Here is a 25332-nt window from a genome sequence, read left to right on the forward strand (position 1 = left end):
TGAGACACAATTTATTTCAAGATTATTTTTAATATGAAACTACAAGGACATTTTCCTATTCCACTAAATGCCATGTTACTGGAAATTAATATATTTCTTTACTGCTCAAGTCAAATGTATTTTTTAGAACACAGCATGCTTCATAAAAAACCATCTTGAATCATATTTCATTAAAAGGTCATTGCCTACCAAAACATTTCAAAATGGCTGGACTTCTATTAGCCTGGAAATGGGGAGGAGTCATTTCCGCTCATTTTTTTTCAATTTAGAGGGCAAAATTTTTAATGGAAATAATGAAAACAAGCTGTAATGTTTAACTGTGCCCTACATCTAACTTGCAGCGTGCCAGACAGATGGATCTGGCTCTTTGTTGCTCAACATACTGCCGATGCTCACCAGCTTCCCAATCCTTCCTTCCTTTCTTTATTTTTTGGTCCAGACCTGTGTAATGGATCATTGGTGAAGTTTATAAGAGTGCATATTTAGAGCTGGAAGGGACCTTACAGGCCCTCTCATCCAGCCCCCTCCGTTTACAGATGTGGAAGCTGACACACAGAGAAATTAAGTCAGTTGCCCACAGCTACTCTCTGAGGTATCATTTGTCACCTGGGTCCTACCTGACTTCAAGTCCAGTGCTCTATGCACTCTGCTTCACAGATACAGATCAGCAAGTGTATTAGTTAAACATCAGAGGATTAAACATTGCTCTTTCTTACTTCTAGACTTTATCTACTATACCACATTGCCCTTTAATATTAAGTGATTTGATAGGTTTTATTATTTATTTGGACAGTTAACCTTACAGTTTCCCAAAAATAAGTAAATCCTCTGCTCCTGCGAGTTTAAGATGCTGTGAATTGCCCATGGGTCTATATAACCTTTAACAAACTAAATTGCTATAGGTTGCTAGGGCTGTTCCTAAACAGCTGGCACTCATACACATAGATTGTTTCCCAGAATCTGGCTATTTTGTCTTTTGTAGCATGACTTCATTGAGAATCTTAAGGAAGCTCAAGCCTAACTTAACTAACAAGAAAGAGAACTGAAAAAATGAAAACTGCTCTCAGCTGAACAGCAGTACTATTAAACAGTAATTTATTTCTTCCAAATTTCCAAACTATAGATTTCCATACTTTAAACTCTCTTTTTCAAAGAGGAGGCTGGGGGACTCCCGTGGGGGCAGAAGGCTGGCCCAGCAATGCCTTTCCAACAGATCAGTCTTCATATCTTCTTAAAATCATGGGGAAATGCCCAAGAATATTGTTGGTAGATAACTGCTATGATATCTTCTCCAGGGTGGACTCATTTTGTATGTACAGTTTGAATTCTTGTTTCCTCTCACTTTCTATTTCAGTTTGATAATTTTAATGCTGCCAATGTCAAGAACAGTGATTTGAGAATGCCAGAGTGAAGATGCTTATTCAACAAGTATATTTTTTAAAAAAGCACATATTGCAAAAGTCTAAAGGTGAAGCTGTCCCCAAAGACATAATATGGAAGCTTTTATTTATTAAGGCCTAAATTGGGTGGAGTATAGAAATTAAATAGCATATCAGATCCAAGACCTTTTGTTGAACACAGGGTGAAGGACCTAGGTTCCTGAAGCCTCTTTCCAAAGCTCAAATTATTATTCCTTTAGCTGGGCTTGTAGAAGAGGAAGGTCTTTTATATTTTGCTATTAAAGTCCTAAGAAAGTGAAAGACCAGAGATGAAGCAGCATGTGGGAAAAGAACTAGAGTTGGGAAGAAGATATAAAGACACATCCAGATATTCTCTATAGTAAAATGCATTCGTTCAACAAAAAAAAAAGACTAAAAACTCTGCCATCCCAATTCTGTGAGATGTGTTCAACTTTGTATGGATAGTTGAAAGAGTCAAGGACTACATTTTCACACTGGCTTCTAAATATAAATGAGTAAGATGGTGGCCAGTCCTGTACTGTTGTCTTAAGAGGACCAAAAAGATACTGCTATTCACTCTGTCTGGCCTTCCTACTCTTGGAGGTTAGTCTGTGATTAGGGAAATTTGAAACAAATCTTCCCTGCAATATGATATATAGCACGGCATACAATATTTGTGGACTGCTAGATAAATTAGGAAAAGGTGACATTTTTGGTGCAAAATATTTTAGACCTAAAGAAGTGGAACTTCAAATAATGACAGCCCATGAAAATGCACTTTGAGTCACAGATTAAAAAAAAAAATCAAAATTCTTAACTGTGAAGGGTCAAAAAGTATTACCATTAGTATATTCTCCCATCAACTTTAACCATTTTTATTTGAACAAGGTTTTCCTGTCTTCTTTTAAGGTCAGCTGTCAGGCAATGATGGGTTTAAATTTCTATGAGTATGTTTAAATTTTTCACTTGAAATTCAGTAGCAAGGATTAGTTTCAACCAGTATTTTCACATACTCACATTTAAGTTTAGGCACAGCTGTTTTATGAAGAATTATGAGAAGCATGGTAAGACTTGTATGAAGTGAAGCAGAATGAAGCAAGCAGGGCCTAAACAGAAATGGTCATCAAAACACAGGGCAGGGGTGTGTATGTGTACAGGCTAGAGCGTGCACCTGGGGTTGGGGACCAATGGAGGATAAGTCCCATTGCAGATGTGAAGGTCAGTAGGGGCCTGACAGTTTCCTATCCTTGGGGCACAGAGAGGAAGGCAAGCCCTGGGAGAGAGGTGACATCCTGGGACCCTGGGAACAATTCTACTTTGGAGGAAAAGGGGATGTGCACTTGCTGCTGGGAGGAATTGGGCTCCCTCCCCTTCACTCTCCCCACCCCCATTTCAGCACCCTGTGACTCATTTGTCCTATTCTTGTTAAGGCTTTTGCAGTACAAGGAGGCAACAAAATGATGAAATACAGCCATCAATATTAGTACTATACTGTCAAAGTTAAAGGACACATCCATCCTTTCTGTTAGAGTAGATATGCAAGATATTCGTTAGGATGTGTTCAATGTGTCAAAAGAAAATTACAAAAAAAACCAAACAAACAAAAAACAAGCTTTCATTTGGGAAGGAAAAAAATCTAACATTGATATACTTCAGTGGATCTGTGATCTCACCTGATGTGGATTCTCCAACAGCGCAGATCTATCGCAGCCCATCCGTCCCTTTTCATTCTGTCCAGATCTTCCCATAAATTCTACAAAGTGGATCTACCCAACGTGCTGGAGGGTTCTTTAGACATCATGTGGATACCAAAGGAACACAAAGCTTGTCCGTAGATGCCACCTTGCTTTTTTTTCTTCCAGCCCAGCTCATGTGTCTTTCTGATGACATCATTTATACCATTTCTCCTCTGCATAATGCAGTTCCTTGTTGGCACTGCTTTACAGCCTACTAACATCTGCAGCGTGCCTCTTGTCATTTGTTGTTCTTTGGATGACCTCTAACTTTCAATTTTCCAGACTGGTATTCCATAACTCAGCCATAAGACATCAGCGGAAGAGGATGATATTAAAAAGATAGGCCTTTGTTTAAGGGAGAAGCTTGGGGTCATTAAAAGCCTGCCTAATTGTCTCAAGGCAAACCAGCCTGATTTCCTCCTGTTTCTGGGCCTAATACATTATCTATTTGCAGTGTGTTCAAGACGTGTGTGTGGCTATATTATGAATTTAACAAAACAGTAAAATAAACATTTCTGTATATTAAGAATAGAAAAAGGATTGTACATGAAACTGAATTTCTTTTACATACAGCTTATTTTCCCCCCCAAAATTTGTACTGATGGACTGGCTGGATGGGTCGTCTGAATCATAGTTTGGAAAACAGACATTATTCAGCTACTTGGGTTTTCCAGTGTGTACAGTTAGGCTGAACTTTTGGCTGAATATGGACATGGATTTCATTTAGTGGGTTCCGCAGAGTTCCAGGGCTTAATAGTATCGAACAGAAGAGGGTCATTAAACAGTATCTTTGTTGTTACATCTTTCCAAGAAATTTTTGTGATGTCAGGCACTGTGCTAAGAGTTTTACGAAAATCTCATCTTATCCTTACAACTACCCTGGGAGAGAGGTGCTATGATCACCCCCATTTTATAGTGGAGGAAACAGGCAAACAGAGGTTAGGTGTCTTGCCTAGTGAGGTCAAGTCTGAACTCAGGTCTAAGTGACTCCAGGTCCAGCACTCTATCCACAGAACCACTTAGCTGCCTAATGATTTGATAAATGCATAGGCCCACTGCGTTGGAAGAGTCTTTAAGGCAGTGTTTTGCTGTACTGGGTCAAATGCTTTTTAACAATTAATAGAGTGGCATCTTTTTTTCCTCTATAACTTTCAGTCAGTTTTAGTCTGTAAAGATTTAATTTGCTATAGAATACTTTCTGCCAGTGCTTGCTTGTTCACTTCTCAAGCCTGCAGCAAGGATTCCTTCAATGTGTGTGCAGGTTATTCTCCCCAAAATGTTGTAGAGATAGAAAAGTAGGCAAATGGGTTGGGAGTAACATCTTGGTTGCCTTTTTCTGGCTATAATAAATGGCCTGAGACTTTCCCCAAGTGTTTGATATCCTCCCCTCCCCCTTTAGCTATTTTGAGAATTTAACCCTTAGCATCCCCAAAATTGTTTTGCCTCTTAAATGGATCTCCTGAGTACACTTTACCTGGTTTGGCACTTTACTCTGTTTTTGTAGTTCTGTAGCACCTCCTCCTTTTAGCCCTCTTGCTAGGCCCATTCTCACTAGCTGGGCTTACTCCTGCCATACTAAGCAATTTAGCTTGATTTTTGTAATAACTGCAAAGGTTTTGGGGGCAGCATCCACATGACATATCTGAATTTTAATCATGAACCCATTTTTTATATCTAACCCATTCTAATTTTAGGAATTTGAGACCAAGACAGTAAGAAACAGCAATACTGTGGCAGCAGACATAGCATAAAGCTAACCTTGCAGAGTTTCTTTCTATAGCTCTCTCAAGAACAGAGAAGAGCCCAACCTTTTTCTTTTTCATAAGAAAATAACTATTGGGTAGGAGAAAGCTGTAGTATGAGAACTTATAAAAAAATTTGATATGTGGAGAAGAAAGAACACCCAAACTTTTAATCACAAAGAAAGAAATCACAAAGAAAAAATCCCTCGCTACTATAAAGAATACTTCCATTTGCTATTATATACACTCTTCCTCCTTGAATAAAAGTTTCCAGTAATGAAGGAAGAAAGGGAATAAGCATCCACCGTGTGCAAAGCACTATACAAATACCTCATTTGATCTTCACAACAATCCTGAAAGGTAGGTGCTGTTATCCCCATTTTACAGTCGAGGAAACTGAAGCAAACAGAGGTTAAATGCCTTGCCTAGAGTCACACGGCTAGTAAGTGTCTGAGGCCAAATTTGAACTCGGGTCCTCCTAGTTCCAGGCACAGCTCCACCTTGCTGCCTCGATAACAAGACTGGAATCAAGATGATCTTTGGATAACATATTTCATTTTAACTAAAGAAATACCTGAAATAAAAGAACAAGATCTTTAAATTAATTTTTCAAAGAAAAGAGCAGGCAAAAACTAAAGGTTACTTTTATGGGCTGTTTTCACAGAATAATAACAAATATTTCATAAAATTGTCAGTTGTTCCTACTACAGTTACGTAAGAAACAGACATCTTTATTATTTTGAGGATGAACCCCACCCCCATTAAATCTATTACGGATATAAAGTTAATTCTCTTAAAAGTAAAACGATAGCGTTTTGTATAAGAATAGCTGAGTTTTGTCATACATCAATTTGCTTTTTATAGTTAAGAAACCATTACTTGAGCCAAATCGAGGACGTAGCCTATTCTTTCTTACAAAGTCATCTTCCAGCAGTAACATACATCATTTAAATCCTAACATCCAAATATTATTTAAATCCTTAAATCACCCTAATACTCCCCCCATAAGAAGAAATTAGACAAAAGACAACTCTTGTCTCTTAGTTCAAATGTATGCATTAAAACTCACCTTCAACTTCCACCAGTTCAAGCATCTATTTTCCAGGTTCCTTTGTACACTTTTTTTGATACTGTAGATTAAGATCTTCCAACTTTTGTATTTCTTCTTCAAAACTAATTCTAAGATCCTTGTTGTTTCTTAGGAAGATCTTCATCGCCTCTACGTTTCTAATGATCTACAATAGTGAAATTAAACAAAATATTAACATTGAGAATGATCACAAGCTTTTCATTTTAAAGCCCGGCCCTGGGGGTGAGGGAAGTTATCTTGTGGCAGGTAATCATCTATCTCTCTAGTTATCTCGGCTGTATGTCTTACGACAAGGTGTCAGTTCCCCTTGCCTTTCTAGTCTCTCTTGTCAATACACCTCTTAAAATGTCACAGTCAGTACTGAACTCAATACTCCAAATGTGATACAACCAGCGCTGAGTACCACGGAATTATCATTAGCTCTTTTGTCCTGGATACTTTGCCGTTATTATAACATACTTCCTATTGTTCATTTCAGTTGTGTCTGACCATTCATGAACCCTTTGGGGGTTTTCTTGGCAAAGGTACCAAGATGTTTTGCCGCTTCCTTCTCCGGCTCATTTTACAGATGAGGAACTGAGGCAAATAGGGTTAAGTGACTTGTCCAGGGTCACACAGCTAGTAAGTGTCTGAGGACAGATTTGAATCAAGAAGAGGAGTCATCCGGACTCCAGGATCAGCATTCTATCCACCTGCATCACCTGGTTGCCCTGAACATTCTGCCTGGTATATACTGCATCATCTCAGTTGAATGTAATATACTTGTCCGTGTAGATTAATATTTAATATTAATATAGAGATTTATACTCGCCAGAGCATTTTACAGATCTGATCTCATTTGATCTTCACTGTAGCCTTGCACATGTAGTAGTTTCTACTTAAAGCCCTCAAACATAATTTCGAGGAGACACTTCCCCTTACCCATGCCTAAAGTATTGTGCTTTTGTTGGTGGGGAGACCACCCCATTTTTTTCTGGATTTTAATTTTTAGCTATTCTAAGCTTGACAAACATACAACAAACATGGTCATTTCCCATTCAAAGTAAAAAACAAGAACTATATCTATTACAGATATACAACTTTATTAAAATATGTAGTAATATAATATATTACAGATATAACTTTTTATTAAAATATGTAGTAATATATATGTTATTATATATAACATGTTTTATATATAACATAGATGTTTTTCCTCTGAACTTGCTCTTCTCTTCATTAAAAAGATTTTTTTTAACTGATCCTCTTTTCTTCCTTGGTATCACATCACCATCCCCCCCCACTCCCATTTTCTTCCTAGTCCAAGCCCCCACAATGCCTTCCCTTGTAACAAATAAGCAGAGTCAAGCAAGGCAAATCTACACACTGGCTGTCTGAAGGTGTCTCATCCTGCACCTTTAGTCCATCACTTCTCTGTCAGGTGGGGCGTAAGCTTTATCATTCATTTTCTTAACCTCAGACTGCCTGCTTCTGAGTTACAGCAGGGAACACCAAGGCATTTAGTTTTTCTTCTACGAGAGGATTTTAGTTGAATTTATTAAAAAGTCCAAATAATGAGAGCGGTGAGCATCTTCACATGTTGAAGGATCATGTGAAAGATGCCCTATGGCTCCAGCCCCGCCCCCCCCCCCCCCATCGTGATGCTCTGCTAAGCCTGAAGCTGCATTCTGATGTCACTTGATCCAAACACAGCCTGAACAGCTGCTGATGCCATTCAGCTCTTTTGCTGGAAATATCTATCATTTGTATACATGTGCTGTATATTTTAACATAGCCCCCTTTTTATAATCTTAGTATCGTTAAGGCTCAGGCAGACCATAGAAAATAAAAGGAGATTATGAACTATGGCTGCCACAGTGTCCTTTGCTGTCCTTGGGGAGTCTTCACGCATTCTATTCACATACCACTATACATTTAAAGTGCCAGCGTCACTCTCATCTTCCTAACGGACCAGTTTTAAGTCGGTCCCGAGTCATTCCACTCCTATTACCTGTACTGAACAAAATATAGCTTTGGATTGTTAAATGTAAGGGGAAAAAAGTTATTGGCTCTATACTACAATGAATGGCAAACATATGGAATTATAGTGAGGGAAAACTCTATTTTTGTAGTATTTCAGGACTAGGGCCCTGCCTACTCTTCTGGCTCTGCTATCATTTTCTTTTAGTTACAGAGCATGAAAATTGAGTGTAGGTGACTTAGGAGAGAAATGAGAAAATATGGTGGCGATGGCAGTGGAGATAAGAATGTCTCAGGATGGACTCTTCTAGCTCTAACCGGATTGGCATTCCACTGCTGCTAGGAGGGGTAAGGTACCTTTCACCTCTGTCATCAGGGCTTTGCAACAAAGGGACTTGAAAGGAAAATCAATGCTGACTCAAGTCATTTTAAAATAGCAAGGCAAAATTAAAGCTGTGCTAGAAAAACAGAAGATCTGGTAAATAGCATCTTCCTTCTTGATTAAATATAAAACTGATTTGTGATTAAAAATAATAAAATTCTAAGAGTTTCTTAATTGGTTTTTTTGTGTGTCATGGAACCCCTCTGGCAATTTGGTAAAGCCTGTGGACTACTTCTCAAAATAATATTTTAAGATTCTTAAAATAAAGCATGTTATAAAATATAAAATAAAGAATGTTTTAAAATTCAGAAAGCTATAAATAGAAACCAATTATTCTACCAAAAAAAATTTTTAAACCAAGTTTAGATACCCCAGGTTAAGAATCTCTGCTTTAAAGTCTAATACCCATTAACAGAACCACAGAATTTGAGATTGGAAGGGACCTCAGTGGCCATCCAGTCTAACCCAAAAGTAGAACAGGGAGTCGTAAGATTTTAAATATTTACTGTCAGTAAATAGTCATTGAGTAAATAATAACACATAATTAGTATTAAGAACTCTTCCTTGTGTTTGATCCAAAGTTGTCTTTTGCATCTCTTCTGCTGAATTTTCTCCTTATTGTATTTCTTTATTTTTGAGTTATCTTTTATTTTCAGAATCTCGGCTACTCTGGAGATTCTCCACCACGTTTTAACTTACCTAGTGTCTGTTTTGGAGGCAGGTGATTATGCAATAGATAGTGCTGGGCCTGGAATCAGGGCGATGAGTTCAAATCTGGTCTGACACTAACTAGTTGTGTGACCTTGGGCAAGTCACTTAACCTCTGCCTCAGTTTCCTCAACTATTGCCTACAAGCATGCCCAAGTCTTCCCCCAAAACCCTCACTTTATCTCTCTACCCCTAACTACTGTACTATGTGTCTTTTGCCCTTTGTGGCTAAACTTCTTGAAAGGCCATCAACAATAAGTGCCTCAACTTTCTCTTCTCCTACCTTTCCAGTCTCCTTACACCTTACACTCTGATATGTACTCTTCAGTCTAATGACCTTGATCTCCTGACTGTTCCAAAGACACTCCATCTCTTAGCTCTGGCTATTACCCCATCCCTGGTATGCTCTCCCTCCTATCTTTGCTAATTGGCTTCCTTAAAGTCCCAGCTAAAAGCTCATCTTCTGCAGGAAGCCTTTCCTAACCCTTCTTAATTCTAGTGTCCACTTTCATTTATTTCCTATTTATTCTGTATATATGCATATACATTATATATGTATATGTACACACACACACACACACACACAAATCTGTATTTCACTGCATGATAGTTGCACCCTGTTTGTGGGGGTTTTTTCCTCCTGGTCCAAAAACTGGTATATAACTTTTCATTGTGTAATCATCACATGGTATAATTCTGTTTGTCATGCCACTTAAAAGGGAAACAGCAGCAATGTATTCACCAGTGGCATATGGATATGCATTTATCTCTTGTGCATTGTCAGCCATGAGCCTAAAATTCTCAGTGCATGCACATCATCAATATTCAATTTTAACATATATTCACAAGTATTCTGTGCATCCTAATCTTGCATCAAAGACAGTTTATTAATAAATGATTTTTAAGTAATACCAGCACAAAAATGTTTTTAAAAGCTTCACAAAATTGTCACACCCACTTTTTTGCAAAAAAAAACTGGCATAAAATCTGCAATAATTATGCAGTGAAATAACGGTAGTTTTTTTTGTACATATTTATTTGCCTGTTTTCTCCCTATGAGACTGAGTTCCCTGAGGGCAGGTATTATCTTTTGCCTCTTTTTGTATACTCAACACTCAGCATAGTGCCTGGCATACAGTTAGCACTTAAATGTTTACTGATTGACATACTTTTGACATAGTAACTAGCACTCATACTTTTTAAAAGATATATTAATCTGTATTTACAAAATATTTATTTCTAACAATTATTTGGTTTATAAACCAGAAAAGGAAATATTCATTATGCCTTGGACTACTAATTTCTCCTAATGGATTTTTTAAAAGAATTTTTACACACGATATATGTTTTTTACCTCTTCAGGTGATACTGCTTGCTCTTCTGCTTGAAGATAATTCTCTTGAAGTTTTTCCCTTAATAATTCCATTTCTATTTCATTGATTTCACTTTCACTAAGGTGAATTCTGGTTTCACTTTCAGGCCCATCCAACTGATCCTCCCCAGGGATATGGACAGCCCAGTCAGATGTCAGTAGCTATTTGGTTGCATAAAAGAAACATATATTAATTCATTCATATCCAAAACATAGCCTTTTAAAATCGTTCAATAAGAATTACGATTAAAAGCTGTTAATTGGGGCTGTATTGATATCATTTTGACAGTAGAAAAAAAAGCATCTAAGTATAGGAGGATTTCAGGTCATACATGAACCTATCAGGAAAACTTTCTTTTTTCATATCAAAATCCTAAAATTGAGTTGAGTTAAACCCTTTAAGATCCAAACTCCAGATGTCTGCAAAGTTTTTTTCTTTGTCCCATGTATCATATATTCGTCAGAAGTTTTTACCTGTTCTACTCTGGCACTTGTGGCTGCAATCTCTGGGATATTCCTGAATTCATTCAAAAAACTTTGAATCTTCTTCTGAAAATCTTGCAGCCATGTAGAAGAGACTTTCATTTCTGAAGAGTGCATGATTTCATTACGACATTTAATTATCTAAAAACAAGAAGGAATCATAGAATCTTCAAGTTTGTATATGTCCTTAAAGACCACCTAACTGAATTCACACTCGACTGGAGATGCCTCTACATCTTCAACATTCTGTGGAATATACTACCTCTCAAATCGGTCCTCTTCATTTCTTAGTAGTTCCAGTTGTTAGGAAGTTTTCCCTTACATGAAAATGGAACTTGGTTCCTTTGAGTTTCACAACTGTGCTGAGTTCAGCTTGTTACATCAAACAGAACAATGCCTAATTCCTTTTCTGCATGTAAACCCTACGTATAATTGAGGAGAACTATCACGTTACCTTAAGTCTTCTCTTCCCTCTTTCCCAGGCTAAACATTCCCAGTTCCTCCAACTGATTTTCCCGAGGTATGAACTCGAGGCTCCTCACTATCCTTTTTCTGCATGCTTTCCTGCTTATCAATGAATGACCCTCTGAAAACGTGAAATGCAGACTTGGAACACTCCTGATGTGGTCTGAGCAGGGTAAAATAAAGCAGGACCATCACCTCCCTTACTCTGGACCCTTTGTTTCTCTTAAAGTACTATAAAGTTTGCATTAGTTTTTTGGGTTGCCGTATTGCACCCTTGCCTCAGCCCACCAAAAGTCTTTTTCACGTTAACTGCTATTATCTAGCCAAGATTCCCTCATCTTCTATTTGTAAAGTTGATTTTTTGAACCCAGGTGTGCGACTTTCCATTTATTAGTATCAAACTTAACCTTGTTACATTTGGGCTATTGTTAGCTAAAAAAAAAAGATCTTTATTTTCCCTGGTTGTCATTCAATATGTTAGCTCTCTCTCCCAGCTTTTGTGTTATCTGCAAATCTGAGAGACCTGCCAGTTACTGATAAAAAGGAGAGCAGTACAGGGCCAAAGTCAGATGCTTGGAGATCATCACATGAGATGGTCTTACTCTCTTGGCAACCTCATCAGCTCTCATGGGTTTAATTACCATGTCTATGCAGATTACTCAGAGATCTATATATCTAGCACCTCTCCCCTGAGCGTCATTTCTGATTCATCAATCATCTATTGTATGTTTCAAATTGTCTGTTGCTAAGACAAATGTACGAATGCAACATGTGCAAAACTGAACTCATCACCTTGACCCCCACACCTTCCCCTCTTCCAAGCTAACCCATTTCTGCCGAAAGTTACCACCAGTATCCCCGTGTCTCAGATTCTCAACCGTGGCATTTTCCTGTATTCCTCACCCTCCTCAAGCCCACATATCCAATTAGTTACTTGATCTTCCTATCAATACCTCCACTGCCTCTCCTGAATCGAGCTCCTTCACTAACCTTAATTCAGGTCCTTGTCGTCTCTGAACGAGATTAGTGTCACAGCCTATACTTGTCCTATTCATTTTAATACAAATAGCTCCCCTTTTGTTTCTAGGATAAAATATAAACTCTCATTTATCTTTTAATGCTCTTGACAAACCTAGTCCCAATCTCTCTTTCCAGCTTCACTGAGGTAGCCTCACAGAGGCAACTAACTTGCTCAGTGAATACAGCGCTGGGCCTGGAGTCAGGCAGATAGCAGTTCAAATCTGGCCTCTGGCACTTACTAGGATGTCACATAACCTCTTTTTGCCTCAGTTTCCTCAACTGTAAATGAGGATAATGATAGCACCTACCTAGAAACGTTGTTTTGAGGATCAGATGAGATCCTATTTGTAAAGTTTTTAGCTCAGTGCCTGTCTCATAGTAGGTGCTTTGTAAATGTTTATTTCCCTCTTCATTGGACATTACTCCCTGACTTGTCCTCTGTGATTTAACCAAACTGGCGTTCTCTCTGTTCCTCACACAGAGTACTCTGTATTTTCTGTCTTCATGCCTAGAATGCACTCCTTTCTTAACCCTGCTTCAGAGTCTCTTTAAAATAAAACTTAAGCACCATGTTCTGCATGAAACCCTTTCTAGTTCCCCCAAATGCTAGAGACTTCCCTCCCAAACTACTGTGTATAAACTACTTATTATACATTTCTATTTATTTATCTACTTTATATTCATACTGTATATATTTTTGTTTGTACCTGTTGTCTCCCATATCAGAATGTCAGCTTCTTGTGAGTAGAGATTCCTTCATTTTTTGTATTTACATTTTCAGTGCCTAACATATAGGAGGCACTTAACACATACTTGTTGAGAAATTGGTTCTAAGTTAGTCCCCCATTAATAAATAGCCTTTGTGTGCAATTATTCAAAATCATTTCGAATCTATCTGAATATATTACTGTACAGCTCACCTTCTTCCATCTTTTCTATACAAGACTGGCAGGATAGACTTTGTCAAATATTATTAATGAATGAAAATGCCTGTATTAAGTTCTTGCTACATGTCAAGTAGTAGGGATAGAAACAGAAAAAGTAAGACAGTCTTTACTTTCAAGGAGCTCACACTCTAATTTGCGGACACAAGACATTTTGTTCTTGTGGTTGCTGGAATCTAGGTAAACGTTAGCTACCAATTCCCCTGATTTAGTCTAAAAATGTGGCAGTAAATGAGGTTAGTTGGGCATAGCCCCCCCCCCCTTTTTTTTGAAGAAACCATACTGACAGTGATCAGCACTTTTTCTAGCTGTTTACTAATCATTGTTTAAATAATATATTCTAGAATTTTATAGGAATAGAATTCAAACTCATAGGCCTATAGTTTGCAGACTCAGTTGTCTTCAGTTTTTAGAAAATTGGGAAATTTTCCCTTTTCTAGTCCTGTCGCACCTCATCCATTCTTTATGATCTATTGAAGATCACTGACAGCTCAGCAATCAGAGCTGTCAGTTCTTTAAGTATGCTGGGACAAGGGTCATCTGGATCTAATGACCTGGACTCAAATTACTTCGACTCCTTATTTAACCATTTTAGTACTATTCTATCTAGTTCAAAGCACATGCTGTTTGGCTCAGAAAACATAGAAAATAAAATTGAGCAAGTCTGTTTTTCTCCATTTTTGCTATCCTATCCATTTCTAGCTGCAGTCCTCTCCACTGGAAACAATGGTTTTATCCTTTTTCTCATACCCTTTTCCCCAGTATAGTTAAGGAATAATTATTATAATTTTTTAAAAAGTCATAGTTGAACGGTGACACAATTTTAAATTATGGGAAGAGCAAATAGGCTACTATGTCACAAACAGAGCATATGTTAGGGTGTGGGGAAATGTGATCTTTAAAAAATTGTTCTGTTTATTGAATAGTTTTTATTTTACCTATTCTTAATTTTAAAAGTAGAGCATTTTACATTTTTATATCCCTTTAAAAGTAAAACAAACACCTCTGAACCCCCCAAACTCATCAAAAATTGAATTAAGTTACTTTATTTTTATAGTCCTTGATTTTTTTTCCCTATAAATCAGAGGTTCTCAATAGGAAAAAGATTTCCCACACTTATTTATACTGATATTTTCCTGTGAAGGTCACTACTAAAATAACAAGTTCACCGGTATTCATGGCTGGCTTAAAACTTAAAATCAGACAACTTAAGTGTTTAGAAGTCCCTGGAAGCTCTTACCTCTATGACTTTTTTTCGATCAATCCTGAAGTGATCACAGGAGTTGATAAGACTTAGAAGAGCAACTGCATCACATTCCTCAGGTCCTTTTTTGTCTGCCAATCCCCTGGGCATAAAAGCCTGTATCACACAGCCCACAAAATTTTCATTTGCTTTAGGAAATTGCAAATCATTCATCGTATCTACATTTCCCTAAGGATAACAACCAAGGTTTTTTTAGTCTTAAATAACCAACAAAAATTTGCCTGAATCAGATTTCTAGTGAATCTTAAGTACAAGTTGCGCAGCAGGGTTCTAAATAATCACAGAACTTTCTGAAAGAAACTTCAAAGGGAGGGTTTATCCAATCTGTTCTTCTTACCCCAAGTAAGCTAACCTGTGAAATTTGGTATCTGTCCTGTTTTCAAAGGTCTTTAAGGGTCCTCCGTAACTCCTCCTGGTAACATGTGCTAGCATTTCACAAGTTCTAATGGTAGGGAAGTTTTCTCATACAAGTGGTTGTGCTTTTAAAGTAGAAGCTTTATAAAACACAGTTAGTGCTCCAAACAGACATGGTCTCTGGGAGATAAGTAAAGCAAACATCTACACAACACAACCCTCCACAGCTCAGGACTCAATGTAACACAGACAGGGGAAGATAGAAGTCTAAGAAAGATTATACATACATATGTACATATACCCACATGTATCTATATATGTATTCTACTAATGAAAACAAAATTGGGATGAGTAGCTAGGCTAGACCACGTACACATAGAAGTTGTCTATGCTAAAGCTAACACAACTCTGAAGGATCAATTGTCAAGCTATCTGAAAGAGGAGAGGATAGCAAACCCTTAGGGAAAAAAATCACATACCCTTATAGTTAGAGAAAAAATGATACCAAGAAAACAGTGAAAACCATTGCATCAAAATGTGTGGGGGTATGTATGCATGTATGTGTATAAAATCTCCCTTAGATTACTGCATATTTTAAAATAAATACACATATACACATATGGTAGTGTCTCCAAAATTTTATGCAGGTTTAAGCTTTAATATATATATGTATATATATATACACATATATATAATTTTAAAAACATATTCATATATTTAATTTTTGAAAATATATAATTTTAAAGCACTATTATGCAGTGTAAAATAGCTTCTTTCTTACTAACCTGGCCTAGCTTCTCTTCCCTTCACTCCATACATCAGTTTTTTTTCTCCTTAAAACCACACTCAATGTAATAGGAAAAGAGAGAATCTAGGAATTTCACACAGATTCTCTAGCCCATGGTAGTAGTGGTCCTCAGACTTGACTGCTATATTTTTTCCTCATTTCTTCCTGCCAATTCAATCATGTTTTATTGTGTATTTAAGTCTTATCGTCTCCTTTTATTTGAGTTCACAGACTATCAGCTTTTCCTAAGGAAAACTGATGTGAATCAATTACCACAAGGAAGACACCAAAGAACCTGCAAACTGTTTTATCAGCAAATACTTGATCCCTTTGCCAGGGGAAGAGAAAGGGCAGCCAAGGGCAATACTGGCACGGGCTGTAAACTCTTCTAAAATCTTATAGAGGAAGATGGTGGAAAGTTATGTGCAGTATCAGTTCACAAAACAGCGAAGCAAGGAACAAGCTTATAGAAAAACTTGGCATGAAACACAAGCATGCCAGATTATATGGAAAGCAGTTAACAATAAAATTGGAAAGGGGACAAAAACACTATTTCTCTAAACATTCTTCTCCATAATGCTGTGTAGCTACATCGTGTCTACTTTTAACATGTGGTTCCTGTGTGAGGAAGTAGAAAAGGAGCTAAGAAAACAACATGGGCAGAGTGGCTAGGCTAGACCGTGTACACCCAGGAGGGATCTGTGCTAGAGGTGAAAACCTGCACTTCTCAAGATACCTAAAAAAGGAAGGAAAGGATAAAACACACTTGAGGGGAAAACCATGGAGTTACTGAAAAAGGAGCCTTAAGAAAACGGCAATAACCGCAGCATCAATAGCCAGCTTATCTCTGCAAAGATCTTATGATAGAATGATGCCCTCACATGCACTCAGGCCATTCTCGAAGCTCTGAGAAGGGAAACAGGCAGGTTTTCCCAAGCAATGTTCAGTAGGAGACCAGTAGACTCTCCATCTTTACTATCACACAAATGACTGAAAGGTACTATAGAGCATATAAGATCCTACTTTCTTTCTTGTTTATTATTGATCTGCTAGAGTAAAACATTGCCTCAAAGACTCTTTTCCAACAAGGTGGCTCCCATGCATTGGTCACAATCATGTAAGATTACTATGAAGATATTAAAATATAATCAGAGATTACAGGCTCATAGTCACACCCAGAAATGACTTTGGACATTATGTAGCAGAATGTCCTCAGGAAAATGAGGCTGAAGACAGTAAAAGGGAGAACCAGGATTCAAATCCAGGTCCTCTGGCTAAATTTAGCCCTCTTCCCACTGTACTACAACCAACTACTTTGTTCTAAAGTCCTCTGATTATTAATATGAAGAAAGGCATGTCACAGAAGATGTCTGTGTACTGAAAGTATTTTCTGCTGCCATGGAAGATGTCCATAACTGAATCTAAATGGAAGAGGGACTTGCTCTCCAGATCAGTGGTTCTTAAACTGACTTCCATGTCATGGGATCCATGGATAGATTTCAGAAGTCCCATAAACTTAGACGGGGAAAACACCAACACGTCTTTATTTTCACTAACCACTTCAATTATTTAAAAATATTCTTCTGAGAAGGGGTACCCAGATTTCCAAAGATACCAAGAGATCTATGACATAAAAGAAATTAAGAACCTCTGCTCTAGATGGTAAGATATCTCAGATGCTCCTGGCAGCTGATGACATTGTGCTGGTTGCATCAAGCCCCAGAACATTATAGAGCCACCTGAGGGAGATATATAATCACTATCCATATGGGACCAGAGAGGAATGCCTATTGTCCAGATATGACAGTTGTACATTTATCAGAACATATCCTAGACAAAAACTAAAGATGGACAATGAATTGCGCCCACAACTGATTAAGAGGAGGAAGGAAGGCTGGCTTAAATCTGGGAAACCTTACAGTGCTTTTAATGATCCCAAACTTCTCTTTGAAACAAAGGCTTGTCTTTTTAACATCGGTGTTTCTCCAGGGATGCGATGTGGATACAAATCATGGGAACAGCCACCGACTCTGAAGTGTCTGAACTTAAGGGGTGACCACCCAAAGAGTAATGTTGTGGTACATACAGATGGGTCTGAGAAGGCTTCAGTCTATTACCAATTAAGAAGTGAACAGAATAAGCAGCATAAAGATCAGAGGGACATGTGACTAGAGAAGAAGTTGCGCTGCTCACATGATGAAAGTGAAGGCTGGACAGCCTGCCAGCTCCACTGAAGATCCAGGTGAAGGTCCCTAGCACACAGGGTGAATGGCCTGTGAAGGATTTACAAGAGGAACAGAGGATGATTGAAAGCTAGAAAGGTCCTCTGGAGTCATCTAGGATTACTCATCAGAAGAACACTGATAAGGGACACAGGATAAATAGTGGTGATTGTTATCTGCACTGCTGGATGAGACTGGAGCGCCACCATAAGAAACCTGGAAAATTAAAGGCAAGGGATGGTTTCTATATGAGTTGACACTGTTCCTTAATAATCCCTCCCTCATAACAAAGAGGTATAGTTAAGAAAAACAAACTGAAATGCTTACCATACCTAATAGCAATGCCTCTTTCTGTTCCTATAGCTTACCACCTTTCAACTGAGAGACTGGAGGCATGCTTCAATCCTTATCAATCAAGATTGATCTGAATATGCTGATCTTATGATGTCTTTTTGTATTATTCTTTGTATTTTCGTGATCATAACATATGACCACCAAATAGTCTTGTTGGTTCTGTTTATTTCAGTCTGAATCATTTCATACAAACCTTCCCACATTTCCCTGAGCTCCTTGTCTTTTTGTATTAATATGATGCAATGAGAGTCCATCACCTTCACAAAACCACATCATTTTAGAGTTGGAAGGTGCTTGGTCCTTTGTGTGTGGGTCCAATGAAACAAAGAGGAATCACATTCATAAACCGTAAGTGGTTTATCCGTTCCCTAATCAATGGGTACCACCCCATTTCACTTCTAGTTTTTTGCTATTACAAAAAGCACCGTTATTTTGCAAGGCCACTGCTTAGGGTTACCAAATTAACCCTTATGGTAAATTTCATCTTCCTGTTTTCCAGTAATGGTTGGTGCCGGCCAATTTGACTAGACCTAAACAGTTTTTATTTGTGGAGCATTTTCTGGAAGCCCATCACCCTACCTTCTGTTCTTTATTTCTTCCCCACCTGCCTCTATAAAACCCATCAGAAGTTTCTTCTTGGGTCAGTGGAATAACTCAGGGTGCTGATAACAGTTTCTGCTCATTTGAGGATGTGGGAGAGAACCCACAATACCTTCTCAGTCCTGGGGTTCTTTCCATTTGTCATGGCCCCAAAACTCTGAGATTCACACTGGTTGTTCCTAGCCCTGTTCCATTCCCAGTCAGTGCCCTAAGGGGTCTCCAGATTTCAGGAGAGGAGAGTGATCCTGATGTAACTCTGGAGGGAAATTGACGTTAGTTTCTAAAACACAGGCTTCCAGAATGTTCTGGGGACCGCAGCTATTCACTCAGCCAGTCAGTAAGCATTTATTGAATACCTACTATGTGCTAGGAACTGTACTAAATGCTGGGGACTCAAAGAAAGGCAAAAGACAGTTCCTGCTCTCAAGGAGTCTGAAGTCTAAAGGGGATACAACATGAAAACAACTGCACAAGACAATATATATGTAGGATAAATTAGAGATAATCAGTAGAAAGCAGGTACTAGTAAGTAGGGGAAAGCTTTCTTGTAGAAGATGGGATTTTAAAGGAAGCCAAGGAAGTCTGGAGGCAGAGATGAGGAGGCACAATATTCCAGGCCTGGAGAACAAACAGTTACTGAAAATGCCCAGATTCTGGAGATGGGAGAGTTGGGCAAGGAACAGTGTCCCTAGATTGCAGAGTTCTTGAAGGAGGGCCTAGTGGAGCAGGGGAGGGAGTAAGATCTAAGAAGTCTGTTAAGGCAGAAATGAGCCAAGTTGTGAAAGGTTTTGAATGAATTTTTTAAATATTTATTTTATTTAGAATTTTATATTTGATCCTGGAAGTGATAGGGAGCCACTGAAATTTATTGAATGGGGGGAGACATGGTGAGAACTGAGCTTTAGGAAGATCAATTTGACAGCTGAGGGGGTGGGTTGACTGGAGCAGGGAAAACATTGAGGCAAGGAGACCAACCAGCAGGCTGCTGCAGTAGTCTAGGTGTGAGATAATGAGGGCCTGGGACAGGGGAGAGAAAGGGGCCCCTGTGAGAGATAGTACTTCATTCCTTTACCTCCCACTCAGTTTTCAGCCTCTTGAAATATGGTTTACAGTTCTACCATTCAACTGAAACAGCTCACTCAAGATCACCAAAGATGTCTTGTTATCAATGATTTATTCTCAGTGTTCCTCTTTCTTGATGTCATGGTAACACTCAACTTTCTTGACCTCTTTGCAGCACCTGATGCTGGTGACCATCCATTCCTCCTTAGGCCATCTTCCCGGCCATTCCTCTTTCAAACTGGAACTCAGGTTCCCACCTCTTCTACCACAGGTTTCTGACTTGTGAACATTTCACTTTCTCTTGCCCAGACTCAGACCTACCAGGCTACTTCTCTACCATCTCCTCCTTCACTCCATTCCAATTCTAGCCCTGAGAACGGAAATCCAATCAACACTACCATTTCTGGAAAGGAAGTGTCAGTTAATTGTCCTGGGACTCCAGTTACTACTGTCTAGGACTTTTCCTGTTCTAAACACTCCTCCCTGGCCACCATATCTTCTTCTACTAGAATGTACATTCCTTGAGGAGAAGGACTGTCTTGTTTGCTTTTACTTGCATCCCCAGAATTTAGCACAGTGCCTAGCAATTAAGTGTTTCATTATCAATTCATTTTCTAAGTTATAATGACAAACAACAGCACTTCCACCTCTCTGACAGATTCTTCCCAGTGTCCTTTGCATAATCATCATCTATCTCCAGTCCCCTATGTGTGGGTGTTCCTCAAGGTTGGGTTCTAGATCTTTTCTTCTTTCTCCATGCTTCATAAGTTCAACTAGCAGATGACTACCAGATCTACATATCTAACCCTGCCTTCTCTTCTGAGTTCTAGATCTCCACTTGCCCCCTAGGTATATGAGTCACTGCAATCCCAGAATCACCTCAAACTCAGCATGTCCCCAAATTGAACCCAATCTCTGTCCTCCCTAAACTCTTCCCTTTCATTTTTAAAGGGCATCACTGCTCTTCCACCCAACCAAGTTTGCAACCTCAGAGTCATCTTTGACTCTTCACCATATCCAATCAGTTGCCAAAATGTGGCCTCTGCAACATCTCTTGCATTCTTCTACCCATCCATCTCCTTCCCTGTGCACACACCATAACCAACATAATTCAGGCCCTAATTACTTCTCACCTAGACTACTTGCAGAAACCTCCTAATCTACTTTGCTCACCTCTGTCCTCCTTAATCCATCCTCTGCACTGATGCCAGGTTGATATTCCTCAAGTATGGGTCTGTCCAGATCACATGACTCCTCAGAAGATCCAGCTGTTCCTATGCCTTCTAGGACAAAATGCCTTTTGGCATTTTAAAGCCCCTCATAATCTAGTTCCAGTCTGTCTTCAGGCTAATTACGTTTTTCATTTCAGCTAGAGTGGCCCACCGGCCCAGTACACAACATCCCATCTCCCACTTAGGGGCCTTTTCACGAATTCTCCCCCATACCTGGAGTGCTCCGATCTTCTCCTGTGCCTCTTGGAACACTAAGCTCCCTTCACAACTCAATTCAAGGTCCTTCGTTACTACTCCAGATGTTAATGTCTGTCCTCCACCCTCTCCATTACTTGTATTTATTAGATAAGTATCTACCTACCCAACTCTCTCCATCCGTCTTCCATTTACTATCTATCACATGTCCACTTAGTTACTTTTTGTATCCCCAGAACAGAATGTAAGTTCCTTGAGGCTGGGGACTTGTTTTTGTCTTCATATTCCCAGCTCCTAGCACTGTGCCTGGTACATAAGAGGCTTAACAAATGCTTGTTGAACACAGTGCCTGGCACATAGTAGATGCTTAATAAATGTTTACGGATTGATTGAATTGAATCCCACCTGTACTCCATCTCTGGGCTCCCACAGCGCTATATTTGGGTCACACCTTTTGCTCTCTGATGCTACTTTAATACAGGTCCCTATGAAAAAAGTATTAGATAAGAAATTACCTTTGCCAGTTCCCAGGGGTCAAAAGGCCAGCGCTCAGGCTTGCAATTTCCCCAGTAGATGTCTCCATTTCTGTTGGTGTGATGTTTCAAAATCTCCTTTTTCCATTCTGCACACAACTCACATTGAGGCTGAAACTAAAAGGCATAAGGGGAGGAAGGAAAGTGGTATACGGAGTTCTAAGTAATTCCGGATGCAGAGTGCTGGCTTGGCAGTGACTGACATGTGATAGGTACTTAATAAATGCTTGTGGACTTGGCAAGTCTTTGCTTTCACTTTTCAGTGTGGTTCATGAAGGTCATAGTTATAGCTGGAAGGGGCCTTAGACGTCATCTAGTCCAACCTCCTTATTTTAGAGATTAAGAAAATGAAGCCTGGGGGTTGTCTCTTGCTCACACGGAAAGGCTCACATAGGAAAGGCAGAGCTTGGATTTGGACCCAGGTTCTCTGACTCCAGATCCAGTGTTCTTTTACCACATAAGCATTAGCTTAGCAAACAGCTGAGAAACCAGTTTGGGGGGGGGGGGAAGACTGGCTGCATTTTAGCACCTGACATTCAATTCATTAAAAACCAAGTCCCACATGAGCAGTCCCTGACAAAAAATTTACCTATATAATGCTGGGCTAGGTAGTCCACGGGATTTCCGCCCAATCCCCAAGTGTCTCACACATGGGGGTAGGGGGGAGTGTCACTGGCACAGGGGTAGGAGCCACATGTGGTCCTCTGGGTCCTCAAGTGTGGCCCTTTGACTGAATCCAAACTTCGCAGAACAAATCCCCTTATTAAGGATTTGTTTTGTAAAACTTGGACTCAGTCAAAAGGCGGCACCCAAGGACCTAGAAGGCCCACAGGTTTCCCACCCCTGCACTGGCCACCTACCCCAGCTGACAAGTAGGCCTACCAAGTAAGACAAAGGAGCACGGCACTTGGGACTCTGTCCTAGGACTTTACAAGGTATGATAGGAGATAAGCACTTATTAAGCATCTTACTACATGGCAGGTATGCTGGCTAAGCCTTGAGTGTACCAATAAAGGCAGAAGATAGCGAGTCCCCTCAAGAAGCTCACTGTTTAATGGGGGAGACATACAAACTAGGGACAAATAGGATTCGTAGAGGAAATGTGAGCTAATCAGCAGACAGAGGCACTAGCATGAAGGGGAACTGGAACAATTTTCTTGGTGGGATTTTAGCTGACTTGAAAGAAGCCAGGAGACAGAAATGAGGAGAAAGAGTAGTCCAGGCATGGGGGAGAGCGGGTGAAAATGCCCAGTCTGGAAATGGAGTGTCCTGTGAGAAGCAACAAAGCAGTCGGTGTCACGGGATAGCAGAGTACTCCATGTATCTGTGTGGGGGGAGTAAGTTCTAAGACTGGGAAGGCAGAAAGGGGGCCGGTTATGAAGGGCTCTGAATGTCAAAGAGAGGATACATTTTATTCTGGAGGTGACGGGGAGCCACGGCACTTTACTGAATAGAGGGTGATATGGTCAAATCTGTGAGGGGATTCAAGGATGGACCCCTAGGTTGTGAACCTGAGTGGCCAGGATGATAGTGGTGGCCTCCGCAGTAACAGTAAAGTTAGAAGGAAGGTTGAGGAAGGAGAGTGTTTAGTTCTGAACATGCTGAGTTTTAAGATGTCTATGGGACATCCAGGTCGAGATGTCCAAGAGGCAGTTGATGCGAGTCTGGAGGTTGGGAGAAAGGTTAGGGTTAAGTAAGAAGATCTGATTGAGTCCGTGGGAGCTGAGATGATGTACAATTATGAGAAACCAAGGCGCGGGGTGGCTGTAGGTGGCCCGTGGGGGAAAACTGGGAAAGAGGGGCTCGGAATTCTTTCAAGTTCCTTTGCTTCCAAGGACAGCTCGGTCTCTGGCGGTGGAAGTGATGTCTGAGTCCCTCACCTCTGGCCAACTCTGCTCGGTCGGAGGCCCAGAAAAACTGGGGACGTCCCTAGGGGAAGTCCTAAGGACAAAGGGTGCGAACGGGAAGAGAAGGCGGCCAGGGTGGGAGGGGGAGGGGGAGGGGAGGGGGGAGATGGCGCCCAGCACGCCGCCCCAGGACGCTCTTCTCACCTGCCGAGCACGGGGGGTGCAGCGCACGCCTCCGCTGCAGGAGGCGCGGGGGCCCAGGCTGGGGGCCCCGGACAGGATGCGCTGGTGGAAGGCATCCACCTCGGCGCGGATGAAGCCCTGCAGGCAGGCCCGCAGCAGCAGCAGGCAGTGTCCCGCCTTGACCCAGTTCTTGTACTCGGTACTGTTGAGCCGCGAGGCCAGCTCCGAAAGCACCATCTGCGCGGAAGCCCCAGAAGATCCCAGAGCGGGCCAGCCCAAGCGGCGTCCTGGGAGTGGCACCGAGGGACTGTGCGCATGCTCGCCCTTTTGGCCAGGAGGGAATGGGGAGGAGTCATTCGGCACCTAACTCGCGAGCTCCGGGTCTGCTTCTCGGTTCCTCCCTTCTCTAGCTTCACCCAGTTCCGGAGGTCCGGTGGCGCGCCCCATTCCCCGCCCTCTGCCCCTCTGGTAGTCTGCGCGCGCCGTACCAGTGGTTGGAGGAGCAGCGGGGCTCCTGGACCACGCTCGGGCCAGCCTCCGTGGGAAGATTTTGTTGTGCTTCTCCGTCCCCCCAAAAAACCACACTTTTGTTTTTGTTGGATTTTTCCATTATCTCCTCCTTTCCGCAGGGATAAAGATTAAGGGGTAGGGGATTGGGGGAAGCAGTTCAGCAGAACCAGCCTATGGGCAGTTCAGGTTTGTGCAATATGCCACTGTCCTCCATCTCAGCAAAAGAAAAAGAATGTGCTACTCACTACCCCGTGGCTTTGTGGATTTCAACATGAACATCACCTTTGTGGTTTGGGGTGATGGGATGCTTGTGCTTGGACCCTAATTCTAACATCACATTTCTCTTTAGCCTCTGCTTGGGTGCCTGTGTCTGAACTCCAGTTCTAAAATCACCTCTCCTTAGCTTCAAAACATTGGCCCAGGCAGTCTCTCTCTCTCTCTAGTTAAAGGACAGCGTGCCCCAAAGTTATCTCGGCTCCTTCCTCAGTAAGCAGCTATGCCCAATTATAGATTCATTTCCAGATGATACACTGAGTCTAACATGTATCCTAGACAGTCAAATGTATACTCCCTTAATCTTGTCTAACAAGACAGGTGATGGAGTCCACCTAGATACTCCCAGTCAGCCCTGAACTTCTGGTGACTTAGTGACATTTCACGGTCAAAACCACACCCACAGGTAGCCCTGCCTTGGGCTATTTCCCAGTGAACTCTGGGTAAGATACCCGGGCTGTAGATACAAAAAGTGCATGTTAAGAACTGACCACCCCTTAATCGTGCCTAAACCACTCCCTAATCCCACCCCAAAACACCTAATTGACAGGGTTCATCCCTAAATCTTGTACTTAAACTTTCCCTGTAGCCCTGTATGGTTGCAGGTTCCCTAAG

At 40.5% G+C, this 25332-nt stretch overlaps 1 protein-coding gene across 2 annotated transcripts; it reads right to left on the reverse strand.

The window, feature by feature from the left end:
* Positions 1 to 24239, reverse strand: C2HXorf38 (chromosome 2 CXorf38 homolog). 2 transcript variants are annotated; one of them, XM_036745914.1, is made up of 7 exons: positions 23956 to 24239; positions 21887 to 22021; positions 14542 to 14661; positions 10864 to 11013; positions 10372 to 10551; positions 5948 to 6113; positions 1 to 5452 (listed from the first exon to the last, which is right to left on the reverse strand). In XM_036745914.1, exons 1-6 carry the CDS (start codon positions 24169 to 24171, stop codon positions 5973 to 5975), a joined length of 942 nt encoding a protein of 313 aa, XP_036601809.1. In that variant the 5' UTR covers positions 24172 to 24239; the 3' UTR covers positions 1 to 5452; positions 5948 to 5972. The 2 variants fall into 2 exon arrangements, with proteins under 2 accessions (XP_036601809.1, XP_036601810.1); XM_036745915.1 differs by having other exon boundaries at positions 5285 to 5452; positions 21887 to 22015; positions 23956 to 24210.
* Positions 24240 to 25332: the final 1093 nt, after the last annotated feature.

Source organism: Trichosurus vulpecula, chromosome 2 (assembly GCF_011100635.1).
Source record: "Trichosurus vulpecula isolate mTriVul1 chromosome 2, mTriVul1.pri, whole genome shotgun sequence".
NCBI lineage: Eukaryota > Metazoa > Chordata > Mammalia > Diprotodontia > Phalangeridae > Trichosurus > Trichosurus vulpecula.